Consider the following 15,419-nt stretch of genomic DNA (forward strand, 5'->3'; position numbering starts at 1 on the left):
CAGTTAAAAAGGCCAGTGTCAATGCACCTCCCTTCCCTTTTTTCTTTTGTTTTTTTCTGTCTTACCACAGATGTGCATTCAGTGCTGAGTAAATGCTCTGCAGCTCAAATTGAAAAGTGGTCCCAGTTCATCAGACCCATTCAAGAAAAGTAATAAATGAGTTTAGAAGTGTTTCATGTATGGCATGATAGGCATATGTCACTAACAGGATCCAGTGGGCTATGGTAGTGCCAACACAGGAAAAAAAAGAAAAGTTTTATTTGGGTTACTCAGAGTCTAAGTGTTTAAGTGTTCTTCATAGGTCATCTGTGCACCTTTAGCAGGACACTTGAATTTAAGCCAAACTTCCACCTGGTCATGACTTTCATCAGAGAATGTAAAACCAGTACATAACATTGATTTGTTTTTAAGCTTTTTATCTATAACTTTGCTTGACAGAATTTGCATTGGATAAAAAACTTGGGGCGCAGGTCCACTCCCTGATTCTTTTTGCAGGTCTCCCTACACAGAGTGGATGCCATAAGTGCGTCTCTAATTTTAGTCTATCAGGCCAGGCCCCCTGGGCCACTGCCCCCAGATTAGTATGCCAATCTTTCTGTACTGGACTCTTCTATTTTTAGATAGAGCTTCTGCACGAGAGGGGACTTGGATCGCGCTAAGCTTAACCCATTAATTTCCCCATTTTATCAAGGGTACCAGAGCAGTGTGTCCTTGGCACATGCATTTAAAATACTTCACACATTCTGCGCATGAACTAATTGCGAACATGTGAGTACCACTTCACAAGTTTAGGAGGCCAAAGTCAGGAGTTAAATAAACAATATTAAAATAACACTGTGCCAGAATCTACTTTAATGTTAAGCTGCTGTGTCCTGGTCTGTTAATGGCTTAAGTTTGTCCTTTATTGTGTTGCAAAGGAGACTGAATTCCCATCTAAGATTAAGAAAACATAGTTGAAACAATGTGAATCTGATCACCTAAAACCTGATCATTTGGGTCACCTTAGGACTGATGAACTTAGCCATCTTAATCCAAACTAGATGATCTACCTTGAGCCTGATTAACCAGGTGATCCTTACCATGAGTAGTTCGGCCACCATGAGCCTGATTACTCGGATCACCCGGAAACTGATTAGGTGGGCCACTTTAATTCTAACTTTCTGAACATCATTAATCCTGAACCATCAGATAGATCGCCCTGATCTTCATCAGAGAGTACACCATAAACTCGATCAATTCGATTATTAGAACAGTCAAGATGAGAACAGGCCATTCAGGCCAACAAAGTTCACCAGTACTATACAGTTAATTTTTCCAAAATAATATCAAGCCACTACTTGGTAACTTATTCTATGGGTCTATTGTTCTCTGTGTGAAGAAAAGCATCCTAATGCTTGTGTGAAATTTGCCCTTAACAAGTTTCCAATTGTGTCCCCTTGTTCTTCCTGAACTAATTTTAAAGTAACAGCCTCGATCCACTGGACTAATTCCCTTTATAATTTTAAACATGTCACCTCTTAATCTTCTTTTGCTTAAACTCAAAATGCCTTGCTCTTTTAATCTTTCCTCATAACTCATTCCCTATAGCCCTGGAATCAGCCTAGTCGCTCTACTCTAGACTTTATCCAGCACTGCTACAGCCTCATGTAGGAAATGGTCATCCAAGCCATCCTGATCCTGATTACATGAGCCACCATAAACCTGATTAAATACACTATCCTAATTGTGATTAACAGGATTTCCTTGTGCCTGACTAGTTGTGTTACACAAGCCAAGGCTAATTTAGCAATTCAAAATAAAGTCAGCCATAATATCCCGGCTATTCAAACCATGACCACTAGGGCTTCCCAAAACTATCCTCCACCATAAACACCCTGGCTTCTTTGATTTAATGACAAAGACAGTCTAAATAGCTACTCATGACTTTTTACATCAGGCATTACCTGTACATACATTTGTGTCTGAAGTCACAATGTGTCACACCAAAACAGAACCACACGTTTATGTTGAAGGACCACAGATGTTAGTAGTGTGCTGATTTGAGACTTATGCAAATTTCATCCTTCGGACAAATAATCTATCTGTCTGTCTATCTATATTTACTTGGTTAATTCCTTGATAATAATAATTGTCTGTCTATCTACAGTATCTGTCTTAAATGTTCCACTTCAATAAAGTGGTCAGCTAAATAATAATAATAAAAATATCTGCCTATCTACACAGGCTTATTGAATAATAGAGGCAAAATATTTAAAACTCTATTGAGACTCATCTGATTTGCATTTTTTGTCAACACAGCGGACTTCTTCAGTTGCTCAAAATAATAAACTGCCTCTGCCCCAGTTCTGAAATAACAAATGTGTTGGGCATTTTCAGTGAAAGAAATTAAAGTCAGAAAGTCTTATTTACATTTACATTATTTATCAGACGCTCTTATCCAGAGCGACTTACAACAGTGCTTAGTAGTCTACGACTGTTCTTCAGTCTTTAAGGCTAGGATTAAATCTACTGTCATTAAACAAGTTACCGCTGACCAAGTTGTACACAAAACCATGCTAGAAGAAAATAGTAAGTTGTTAGTACAAAATTTTTTTTTTTTTTTTTTTTTTTTTTTTAGAAAAAGGGTAGAAAAAAAAGTATGGGGACTTTAGTCAGGGAAAAAACTGAATTGGACATGTAAATATTATTCACTAGGAAAATAATCTGTCAAAAATGTTTCTATTTTGTTGCTGCCATCTCTGGATGTTATTGTAAAGTGTATTTCATACTAGACTAGAAAGCTATGACCATTCACATAAGCATATTTTGTACAGAAGTGAATTCAGAAATAGTGACATTGATAATAATAATAAATTTATATAGTATATTTCATATGCTGAATACAGATTAATATCTTTAAGATGAAAATTTACAATATATTTTATAATTAATATATAATAATAATAATAGCTGAAAAGTGGTGCATCTCAACATTTACCTTTTCAACAACATACAGTATGTGTTCTGACAATTGACTTGAAGAGATTCACATTTTTACTTTACTGTTAAAACATCCACTGAAACTGTTGGTCTTTTGTGGGATCTCTCAGAATTTGTGGTTTCAGGTCTTCCCCGAGTTATTAAATAATAGCGCAAATCTGACAAATGTTCCCCTCCTGGCAGCCTGCCGAATAGCAACTAATTTGTAATAATGTTACAATATACCAAAATTTGGTAAAGTCGGGCTTATACATTAAGTCTGGAGGAATCCGAGACCTTGAAACTTTTGTGGCTTACATCTGTAAAAATCATAAAAGCGACGAAAAACTAACATTCTAAAACACACGCAATCACCAACAACAGAAGTCAAAAGGATGATAACGTACTGAGGGCAATCAGGTGCTGCCTCTTCTTCCTTTTGATTTTTGGGAAAAGAATTTGAATATTTTGAAAAAGGTTAGAATATTGCATCGTAGTGCTGACTGACATACCTTCCACAACCTTTGTTAAATGCCATTCCCCTTTTTTACTTTCCTGTATCACGTACGCGTGAAACCCCCCGACGCGTCTTTCAGTTTGGGGACAAATTGGGCCGCGAGCACGTCATGAGAGGGAGGAGAGCTACGCATAAACATTACGCCAATCGTTGATTGGCTTCCTCCATCAAAGGGGCGTGATGAAAAAAATGACGCGGTGCGAGGAAAAGCTATATATTTAAAGGACGGGGGCTCTTTTTATCAATGAAATAGTAAAGGACCACAAAGTGCTGGCAAAATAGAGAGAGGGGGCAAGGTACTAGCTGCAAGTAATTAACTCTTCTAAATAAAAAATCGAAATACCTTGAATCTTACTCTGCTTAAGTTACCTAACTCTCAAGCTCAAGACCAAAAAGAAAGAAACATGAAGTACATTATAGGCATTGGCGGGTAAGTCGATTTGCTTTCTTTTCCATTCATGTTGCAATTTTAAAGAAGTAAAGTAATGCTGTTTGTGAATATCACTGTTTGCATGTCACAACCTATTTCTGCATCTGTATTTTACGAGCCACAGGACTTTTTAATTGCACGCGTGGGCCTGGATAGTAGTTCCGTTTATTTTTAATTGCTTTTTTAATTGTTGTTGGTGATTCCTACTTTTACGCATGTATTTAATTTTATTACCATTCTCATTTTTGTAATTTGTATTTCAAGTCGGGCTTCTTTCCCGTGAAACATTTGTACGTGAAGGTGCGCGGGAGATTTGAAAGTGTGGCGCGCGCCAACTGCGTGCACTCGGGACTCGCACTTGTCACGCGCGCAAAATATTTATTTATTTATTTTATTTTTTTTTTTTGCCGCCGGATTTTCATAATTTTTAAGCAGTGGTGTCGTTACCAAAGATAATTACTAAAAACGGATTCCCCTTAGCGCTAGGTGCCGTTGCTCATCGGGCATTACTGTTTAGGCGGTCGCGTTTTGGCGGCAGAAGCCGTTAGATTTTATTTTTTTGTCATTTATATTTGTCTCCCGCTCCTATCTCGGAGGGCCTTGTTTTCTGAACAGGAGATAGATGATAAATTGTGCTACGATTCGCATTTCTGCTAATTTCCTTCTCCTGTGCCAAATATGAAATGTTCTTACACCACCCCCTCCTCTCCACTTCGTTCTGCACAAATTTCTAATTTCTTTTTTCAATGTACATAATTCTTCTGTTTAGCATGACCAATGGTGGGAAAACCACTCTGACGAACAAGCTTGTCAACGCGTTTCCAGGCTGTTGCGTCGTTCACCAGGACGATTTCTTCAAGGTGAGTGTCTCTCCCTCTCCATATCTGAGGAGTGCAGGGCTCTTATCGTGCTGTCCAGTCTTTGTGTCTAGCGAATACCTTCAGTTAAATGGGAGGGTGGGTGAGATCTAGCCGATAACATTTTCTGATTCAGTAAATATATTAAAGTGAATGATATTTTATATCATCTTTTTGTATGCTAAATATATCACCATCCACGACTTCTGCTTTACCAAATATAACAGTGCAGACTTTGTTCTCATTTTCTTTAGCTTTGCCTTTAATTCTCATTCTTATCAGTTGTCGTCTTACGCTCACCCTCCTTTCTTGGGGTTAGGTTTACAGGACTCTGCAGTCAGCTGCTCAACAACTTGAACTGCAGTGGAATGACTGCAATGATATTACTTGCAGCCACCTGTCTATCAGCTCCGCTAAAGAGCGGAAGACTTGTAAAGCGCCAAGTGCTTCTTATATGGACATGACCATTTTTATAAATACCTGTTGACCAGACTGCTGGGTCCTTTTTGTTCTGACCCCACTATCCATCCTTCCTGCTGTCTTTTTAGTGAGCTGCTTTTGCTCTAGTGATCACATGTCTTCCAGTGGACAGGGTGTGATCAAGTCTGAACTAACTGGTCCTTGTGTGGTTGCAGCATTGTTTTATTGATCACTGTAATTTCAGCCACAAGATCAGATACCGGTCGGTGAGGACGGCTTTAAGCAATGGGATGGTAAGAAGTGGCTTTCACTGTAGGAAACCATCTTTTTATAAATTTTGTTAGCATAACCTATAAAACAAGTAAGGTTAAAATATCACACTTCTAATTTGTTTTCTAGTTTGTGTTTTTGAGAGGTATGTTTACTTTTCTGTCCCTTTGCAGTAATGACCTCTTTAGACATGGAAGCAATGGTGAACACTGTTAAAGCCTGGCTGGAGAATCCTGTGAAATTTGCCCGTTCTCATGGTATCCAAGTGTCCCCAGAGTTGGAGGAACCTGACTCTGAGGAACAGACACATATTTTGATAGTAGAAGGTTTTCTGCTGTATAACTACAGGTAATGTCCTCTATGTGCCTACAATACTTTGTCTTCTCCACTTTTTCATCAATAGTGAAAATCTATGCAAGAATGTGTCATTTTTTTTTTCCAGTTTAAATGTTGTGATCTACCTGTTTTGTTAAAGTGACATACCTTGAAAAAAAACCCTAAACATTCTCCCTCTTGTCTTAACAGACCTTTGATCGAGCTGTTCAGTCACTGCTACTACATTGTTGTCCCCTATGAAGAGTGCAAAAGGAGGCGAAGGTAATTTTAACAAGTTTCTCAGATTCATTTAATCCAATTCAGGGTCACTGGGGGCTAAAGTTTTTTCAGCTACACTAGGTGCAAGGCAGGACGTTAGTCTTTCAGGCCCAACACAACACTTTCAAACAGTCCATTTGAAATTGCATATCAACTTAACCTGCATTTATATATACTTAATTTGCATTTATATTGAGTATGCTAACGTATTGATACTGTGTACATGCATTTTAACAGAACACAAAATGCTACTTTAAGTTGTCAAAACCTTTTTAAATAAGCATTCCTTACTTCCTAAACTTCTCCCAACATTTTAAGTTCATGCATTGCAACATGAAAGGAACTCATGTAAGACATAACTACACCGACAAACTCCTTCAGTCTTGATGCTGCGTAGACATCCCAGTTTAGTAGAACATGTTCTAGCCTATGACTCTGCTTTAATATAAATTTATTTTCTTTTCAGCACACGAAAATACACAGTCCCTGATCCTCCTGGCCTCTTTGATGGACATGTTTGGCCAATGTATCTCAAATACAGGAGGGAAATGGAAAGCAGTCCTGTTGAAGTTGGTAGGTACAATCTTTAATACTCCTCTGCTTTGGTTAGTGGATAAATTTTTCTTAGGATTAATCCATTAGTCTGTGAATATGGCTTGGGAATTTACATTCCATCCTACTTGTAATGTTTCCAGAGTACCTGGATGGCTTGAAAACCAGAGAGCAGCTCTTTAATCAGGTTTATGAAGCAATTAGGAACATGTTGAATAGCTGAAAGGTAAGGAGCATACCTGGGAGCTTTGGGTATTATTGGTTTGCTTGTTGACTGCAGAGTTTGATTATGTAATTTTTTTCTCATTTTCTAGTGGCTGACCAGTGTACAGAATTGTAAATAGAAGTTCGTCAAGCGTGAAGATATACTGGCACCTATTTGGTTACTTGATGTAAATAGTCAGGGAGGAATAACTTATTTTAAACATTTGCATTTGAAAATGTTTTATTTTTTTTATTTGATACATCAAAGTAAGAAATTGCAAGCTCATGATTTTAATGTGACATATTTTATTATCTTGTGTCATGTTTATATGAATAATTGTAAACTTTGCCTGTAACTGCTTTTAATTGCATTCATATGATCTCTAGATCAGTTTTAGATTTTTTTTTATATTAAATTTAATACTTGTATTTTATGTCTGTTGGCGTTATCAATTCCATTTTATATTATGGTTGTAGAATAAAAATATCAAACCAATAACACATTTGGTACAACATACCAGAAGGAATGAAGTGTTCCTCTGCACAGAAAAGTGAAACTTCTTGAATTTAACAGGGAATTTAGGTGTTAATGTTTATGTAGAATTTATAATGAGAGTAAATACTGTGAAGTTTCTTAAAGAAAGCCACTTGGAAGCTATGCCAAGCAGATGGTGTCACCTGCAGTTATTTCTACCAGTCTAATCATACAATTCCAGGATGCCTCTAAAATGAGTCAACAGATACAGATGCCGCTACAGAGAACCTGCCTTAAACTGACCGGACTGGGGAGGTTCACCTTGATAGCTACTTCAATACTTTGCTGTCTTTGGTCCAGATACTGATCTGCATCACTTGAGATTATATTGACATCCAGTCATAAGACTTTTTTTCTTTGTTCGAAGGATCTGCTGCTCTCAATTTTATGTTGCTATGTTTTTCCAGAGTAAAAGTACAATATCAGGGGTAGAGTATAGGTGGTAAAACTACTTTGCCATGGGATCATTCAGAGTAGCAAGTCTGAGCAATTTACATGAATATTTTGTATTCTTTGCGTAGGGAAGTGAGAGATTAAAACTATCAAGTCACTATGATGTGTGTGTATGCCTAGCCTACTGGTAGGCACTCCAAGCAATATTTTCTGTCTTTGGCTCAAGTGAAACATGCAGGAAAACTGAAAATAACACTGGTTTGTGCCAAGAATATTTCACTAGTGTTCTTAGTAATATTGTGTGTCCTAAAGCTACAGACGCAACAGAAACCTAATAGGCTTGGCTTTCTAAGTGAAAGCACACAGTACGCGTTACTAGGTCTGGCCAAAATGATTGGAATTCTTCAACCATCAGATAGTAGCTACATGAAGTAGATAGGCAATCTTGTGTAATTTGAAAATTAGCTTCTTTCAATGTTAAGATTAGAAGCTAACAGGCTGCTAGTATAAACTATTAAAGTCTGAAGAAATGGTAGTACAGGATGAGTATAAAGCAAAGGTCAAACTTGCTTTGCACATTAATTACCTTGTACTTTTAGATGCAGTCGCCATTTTCAGTCCTGGCTCTTACTATCTGTTGGCTGAAAGTCCCTGGGCGTTTAAATCTTGCTCCCATAGATTAGAGGTTTGATGAGCAGGCACAGGTGTGGGTGACTGCCCTGTCTAGGCACAGTGTCAGATGGAAGGGTAAAGCTCAAAGCAGTGACACAGCAGGCTACATTTCATAGAAGTGCAGCTGCTGAGTCAGACCTGTAGACAAAGGATATCCAGTGAGACACTTAGGGTTTCCCCATCTCTCGAACACTGACTGGCTCTTCTGGCATAGTACTGTATCTACAGTATTTACCTGAGCAGAAAACCTTGAGTGGACTGCAAGGCATCTGAGATCTTGCTGAGATTTTTCATTCTACTCTAATATCTGCAAGGTTTGTTACATATGTGTACCTGCATATTTGCATTTGGACTCCCAAATTCCCATTTGTGGGGTACTTCTGCAAAGTATTTTTCAGTTTCTACACAACGGTAAGCTTATGTCATATTGAGCAGCCACTATTTCAGTATGTATGCTCTATAGCTAATGAGCGGGTGTAGCTCAATGTGAATATCATGAGCACCAGTAACTGTGACAGCTGTCATGTGGAGATAGGACCTGTCCTTGATGGTATGGAATGAGCTGGCTGCTCCAGCGATGTGAGACATTTTAATATGGAGCAATGTGTTTCAGCAGGCCACATTGTTTCTAAGCACAAGAGATAAACACTTCTATTTTTAAACTCATTTTTGTCTTGCCTGGTAAAGTCATCTTGAAATGATTGGAAGTTGTCACGTCTTTCAGAGGACATCTTGTAGAAAGCCAGTGGATGGATTTTACCCAAATTTAAGATCAGTTTTTTAATTTGTGCTTTTAGGGAAGCATACATTAATTTGTGTTGATTAGTTGCGTTTGCCTATTTCCAGTATCTGTTAGGCTGATGCCTTTATCCAAGGTGAATTACAACATTGGAGATACAAATGGTCGCATTTCTTTTTGTTCCCAAATGGAGCACAGGCAGGTGAAGTGATTTGCTCATGGTCACACAGTGTCGGTGGATTGGATTTGAACCCAGAACCTCGGTGCTTGAAGTCCAAAGCCATAACCACTTAATCACCCTGCCTAACCTTTAATTAGCTATCATTTCTCCAAAGTAAAATACCAATCCTGAGTGCTGAATTTAATTGCTGTTCACATTTGTAAGACTGACAGGTGAGGTGACTTTCTACAGGGTCACATAGGTGCTCAATAGCATTTCCTGTAAGTAGATACTTCAATCTGACTGACGCAAAATCCAAAGTATTCTACAAAAAAATAAAATCTAACAATAAGGGTACAGTGTCTACCTCTAGAGTGATGTGGATGAAACTAAACAGGTACAACCCCATAAAACTTCAACACTAGTTGAAGTTCTTTACCCTTTGACCTCATGTCTTGTACTTAAGAGGAGCATGTCAGCTGATGTACTATATTTACCTTTGGGCTGCATGCTTGTGGAGTCAGCAGTGCAAATATAGGCCTCTGCAGCAAAGCATACATTTCCTTCCACTGAAAGGAAACATCTGCTGCTGGTATGCTTGCAGTCAATGATGGAGACCACGTCATCAACAACAGTGCCCCGGGTTCTGCTGCAGGGTGTGTCATTGCACAAAGTGGCCATGGCCAGCCCAGTCTTTCTTTATGACTGGGGTAACCAGAACAGAGGAAAATAACTGGTTTATAAATCCATCTATCCATAATCCAACCCACTATATCCTAACTACAGGGTCACGGGGGTCTGCTGGAGCCAATCCCAGCCAACACAGCGCAAGGCAGGAAACAAATCCCGGGCAGGGTGCCAGCCCACCGCAGGGAACACATACCGGAGATTGGAGCACCTGGAGGAGAACCCAGGAAGTGAACCCAGGCCTCCTTACTGCGAGGCAGCAGCGCTACCCACTGTGCCACCCTGGTTTATAAATAATCATTTAAAATAGATTTTACAAAATATACATTTAATCATCCCAGTGGACTAGTCTCATGTTCAGTGACCATCATCTAATTGATTCAAATATTGCCCCACAATGCTAAAGTCTCTTAGAAACCATGAGGTAGGAATCAGCCATGATCATTGAAATGTAAATATATAAAAAAGGAAAAAATATTATTAAGATTAAGTGAGCTTAAGATATGGTACGGTGTGGTATGGCATTGTTTTCATCAATCGGATTTAATACAATCAAGTTACTCCTTTTGAGAAAGAAAATCCTGTTGTCACCAAGACCCCAGAGTTGTGTGCCTTCATGTTGTATCAGTAACTTACCCCCAAATCCAAAAGACAAACAGATTTGTTAGGTGGCCACTATGAGTGAGTTCACCCTACCATAGACTGGCACTGTCCAGGGATGGCTCCCACTTCCCTGATTTTCAATACCTGAGCTTTGAAAATTCACTCTATTGCCAATAGTATTGGGACGCCTGCCTTTACACACACATGAACTTTAATGACATCCTATTCTTAATACAGAGGCTTTAATATGGAGTTAGCCCACCCTTTGTAGCTATAACAGCTTCAATTCTTCTGGGAAGGCTTTCCACACGGTGCAAGAGTGTGTTTATGGGAATTTTGGACCATTCTTCCAGGAGCACCAAGATAAAAGAGTGAGACATTCACTGAATGAGAGTGAGGCCTGAAAATGGACACATTTAGTTAACAATGAATGTCCACCAGCCGTACACTTCCTGCTGCACAGGGGCCTTGTAAAGTAACAGTTGCTAGAACTACCCAAAGTCCCCTCTCCATGATCCCCACTTGTCTTCTATGAGGCTCAGTTTATCCAATGCTCTGGGGGTCTCTACCTGCCTTCTTGAACCTGTTATGTGAATATTCCAGGGTTTCATGGACGGCAGAGCTCAGCATGAATGTGGGACATTTTGCTGTCAATCGCCCAGCCTGCCCCTCTTATCTCCAGGGTGATATGCTGCCCACTACAGTACACTTGGCATCCTCGAGCACCTGTGTGTTGATACTGTGGTACTCACTTGCGATTCACACGTGTGCTCCTCCACACTTGGCACAATGATCTTCATGTGTGCGCCATCAATCACAGCAACAACTCCAGGAAAACCAGCGATTTGCATGAATGCAGTTTGTTTTAACATTACTTCACGTGGAGTGGTGAGAAGATGTAGAAATCTACGTATTACCTCACGTGTTGTAAGGCGTTGGTCTAAAATTCAAGAAATGGTTGGTTGTGACATACCACATCATTGGAGTGGTGATATGACATTTTCCCAGTGGCCAAAAATACATAACATTACCAACACTTTCGTTTTGGTCGACAGCGCATGGCTTCTCCACTTAGATGAAATAATCATGCAACGTACAAGATTTATTATGAATATTAATCCACTTCCTTGTTGTCCAGCATTTCCAAGCCATTTGGCCTTTCCTGGCATGGGCATGCTGATCTCTGCTTGATCGCCATCTTCTGGCAGCTCCTATCAAGTTTGGAAAACTCATGAGCTCTCCTCAGAAGAAGTTAAGAGTAGTCATCTAAATTAGGAAAATTGATAACATGATTTTACACCGACTCCTATAAGGAGGACCACATTTGCTAGCTCTGCTTTCCTACTCGGAGGCGAGCCCACCTCAAGACGAAAGCTGTAGGACATTCACGTTTTTGTTTCGAAGCCATTTCTGTGTAGCTTCAGCTTTATGCTTGGGCTCATTGTCCTGCTGGAAAACAAATCTTCTCCCATGGCATAAGCTTCTTGTAGACTTCATCAGGTTCTCTGTCAGGATTTCTGTGCATTCATCTCACCCTCAGAAATCTTCAGGGCCTGCTGCAGAAAGGCATTCCCACAGTCTGATGGTGCTTCACGGTGGGGATGGGATGTTTTTGATAATGTAGAAATATTTAGTCTGATGGCCAAAAAGCTCAGTTTTGGTCCCATCAGACCACAGAACCATCTTCCAGCTGACTTCACCTTCTGGCCACCGCTAGTTGAGATGTGCTGTGTGTTTATTTGCTTTGTCCACTCCCCCCATAAACCTGTGACTGGTGAAACACCCAATGATCAGCTGTTGTTTGCTCCGTCTGTCCAATCTCAACCTCTGTAGCTTGTAACTCCCTCCGAGTTCTCATAGGCCTCACTCATCTTCTTCTTGTATGTTCGCTCAGTTTCTGCTCTCGACAGATTTACTGCTGTGACAAACCAACTCCATTACTTAATGCCTGCTTTAATTGAACTCCAAGGGATATTCAGTGGTGTGGATATCTGCTGGTCTCCATCCCCTGACTGGTGATTTTCAATCCCCTTTTCATGGAGTTGCTTGATGTGTCCTTTTGTTTTCATTGTGTAGGGTAGGCCACCACAAATTAGACCTTCCATATTCAGGGGCATCAACTGAAACTCCAGACAGGTTTGAGATAATTCTGGGATTTCTAAAACCAGTTGGTTGCACCAGTGAATACTTATGGGATCCATTAATTGGTGTTTATTCTTTGTAATTAATTGAGACCACTCTTCAGACATCTGTTTTCACTTTGACATTAAAGAGTCAGTGACAAAAAGGCCAAATGGAATCCTCAGTGAATTAATGTTGTAGACCAATAAAATGTTAAAACTTCCATGGAGGTGAATGCTTTTCATATTCACTGCACTAACTGTGAACTCCCATCTGAGAAGCGTCTTATTTAAGATTCAGTATAATTTGATGTATAATTACAAGTTTCAGGGCAATTCCCAGACTCACTTCTGGGGTCAAGTAGACCTTCTGGTACCCCAAGACCCCCTGAACATTAAATGCTATATAAATGGCCAGCCATTCCAGGTCACTTGCCCTGCTTGATCTGCACCAGGGGTTCAAATAAACATCAGTGGCCCACCTTACTGAAGCCTGTCCACCTAACTCTAGTGCTCTCCTTCATTTAGTCCTATGCCCACTTGGTTACCATCTCTGCTAATGGTTTACACTGCTATCTGGCTGTAATCTTTTGCTCAGTTCTGCCCTACTGCCTGCTGTTCTTTGGCCTAGTTGTGTACAGCGTCATGAAAGGAGCTATAAACAACTGAGGTAAAACGAGGCCGGCTTTGTAATTGTTGTAAAAGAGCTTACGCTTTGGATGATATTACAGGGAATTCCTTTCAGTCCATTTTCAAAGGTGATGAGAGATGAACACCAGTGATGGAAGACACCAGAATATTTAAACTCAGATGTTAAATGAAGTCTGGTGAGGTGGTCTGCTGTGTTGGACATGAACTTGTTGGAGCAGCATAGCAGAGTTTGGGCTGAGAAGTGGTGAGCAACGGACTTGTGGGCACCTTTAGGTCACAAGTGGAGGTGAAACATTGGACTTTGACTAGTTGTGTATCCATAGAGATAAAATCTGAAGAGCCACTGGCTCTCTTTTGAATTTCTTGACCTTGACATGTACAGATTTGGCAGCAACATACACCGTTCAGCCCCAGCATTACAACCACCTGCCCGATTTTGACTCACAGATGCCTTTCAAGTATGAACGGGAGTGAGGCAAGGTTGTCTGCCATCGCCCTTCCTGTTCCTGCTGGAAACAGATTGGGTCATGAAGACATCCATAGCCCAGAAGCAAAATGACATACCAGTGGACACTCTGGACACAGCTAGATGACCTCACTTTAGCATATGACCTGGTCCTTCTGCCACATTCCCAACAAAAGATGAAGGAAAAGACCAGCATTGTAGTAGACACCTCAGCAAATAGTGGGCCTCAACATCAACAGCGGTAAGAGTAAGGTGCCAAAGGTCAACACAGCCAGTGCAACATCCATCACGCTGGAAGGAGAGGCTCTAGAAGAAGTGGACAACTTTACCTACCTTGGCAGCATCCTCGACAGACAGGGTGGGACAGATGCAGATGTTAGAACCCAAATCTGCAAGGTGAGGGCGGCATTCATTCAGCTGAAGAATGTATGGAGATCCTCCGAAATGAACAGCAATGCCAAGGTCAGAGTCTTCAACACCATTGTGAAGCCTGTCTTTCTTTATGGAGCCAAAACCCGCAGAACCACTGTCACCACCACAAAGAGAGTCCAGGCTTTCATCAACACCTGCCTCAGAAGATACGCTGGCCAGACAAGATCAGCAATGAAGACCTGTGGCAATGTCATTGGAGACGACATTCTTCAAAGATGCTGGAGGTGGATTGGGCACACCCTCCACAGGCCTGTAACCAGCTTCACAAGACAAGCCCTCACCTGGAACCCACAAGGGAACAGGAAGAGGGGTCGGCCAAAAAACACCTGGCGCTGTGACCTGGAAGCAGACATGAGGAGGATTGGCCACTGTTGGATTATTAATCAGGCAGTTAAATAGGCAGACCAGGCAGCAAGGGACCTTGTGGTTTTGTTGCAGAAAGGTTTGGCGCTGTTAAGCAAGCACAGGAGTTGTAGGAGTGACTTGATGTAACACCTGTCATTTCCAATAAGTTTGAAATAATAAATTCAGAATTGAGAAAGTATTCCGAATGGTTATTGGAATATTACAGCCACACATGGGGACAGCTGGCCCAGGACCTAAAAGGCTGGAGGGAGCTGATTGGCGGCCTATGCCCCAGACGGGACCACGGGCAGAGATGAGATGAGATGAGAGCCTGACATTGTGTAGGGTCCCCTCATGCCACCAAAGCAACTCTGATCCGTCGACGCATGGACTCCATAAGACCTCTTCTGAAGGTATTTCTCAAAATGTTTACAGCAGATCCTTCAAGACAGAGGTTCCAAGCTTTTTTGGTTGGTGACACCATTTTGAAATCTGAGCTGTTTGAAATATTGACATTCACTTCTTATTCAATACATTGTTTGTTTTTTTTTTCTATTTTTAAATATATTCTTGCAACTCCATTAGCATATCAGGTGATCCCACTTGGGGTCATGACCCCAAGGTTGGGAAATGCTGCTTTAAGACCTGTACGTTGCAAGGTGGGGCCTCTACAGATCAGAAGAGTTTTTCTAGCACATTCCTTGGATGCTCGTTTGCTTGAGATCTGCAGAATTTGGAGGCCAAGTCAACACCCTGAACTTTGTCTCATATTTCCTCAAACCATTCCTGAACAATTTTTGCTGTGTGACAGTGT

At 40.5% G+C, this 15,419-nt stretch overlaps 1 protein-coding gene across 2 annotated transcripts; it reads left to right on the forward strand.

Moving 5' to 3' along the window:
• The first annotated feature begins 3,730 nt into the window (after window positions 1–3,730).
• mibp (muscle-specific beta 1 integrin binding protein) lies at window positions 3,731–7,236 on the forward strand. Of its 2 annotated transcripts, XM_028816296.2 has the most exons (8): window positions 3,731–3,905; window positions 4,675–4,765; window positions 5,427–5,475; window positions 5,626–5,800; window positions 5,978–6,049; window positions 6,513–6,619; window positions 6,742–6,824; window positions 6,913–7,236. In XM_028816296.2, the coding sequence occupies exons 1-7, from the start codon at window positions 3,880–3,882 to the stop codon at window positions 6,819–6,821; spliced, it is 600 nt and encodes a 199-aa protein (XP_028672129.1). In that variant the 5' UTR covers window positions 3,731–3,879; the 3' UTR covers window positions 6,822–6,824; window positions 6,913–7,236. The 2 variants fall into 2 exon arrangements, with proteins under 2 accessions (XP_028672129.1, XP_051790315.1); XM_051934355.1 differs by lacking the exon at window positions 5,427–5,475 and having other exon boundaries at window positions 3,868–3,905.
• The last annotated feature ends 8,183 nt before the right edge of the window (window positions 7,237–15,419 follow it).

This window comes from Erpetoichthys calabaricus, chromosome 12 (genome assembly GCF_900747795.2).
Source record: "Erpetoichthys calabaricus chromosome 12, fErpCal1.3, whole genome shotgun sequence".
NCBI lineage: Eukaryota > Metazoa > Chordata > Cladistia > Polypteriformes > Polypteridae > Erpetoichthys > Erpetoichthys calabaricus.

Coding starts and splice junctions, on each gene's coding strand:
- mibp (XM_028816296.2), top strand. CDS start 3,880: ATGAAGTACATTATAGGCATTGGCGG. Junction 5,476..5,625: donor CGGCTTTAAGCAATGGGATG/GTAAGAAGTGGC, acceptor GTCCCTTTGCAG/TAATGACCTCTTTAGACATG. Junction 6,050..6,512: donor GAGTGCAAAAGGAGGCGAAG/GTAATTTTAACA, acceptor TTTTCTTTTCAG/CACACGAAAATACACAGTCC.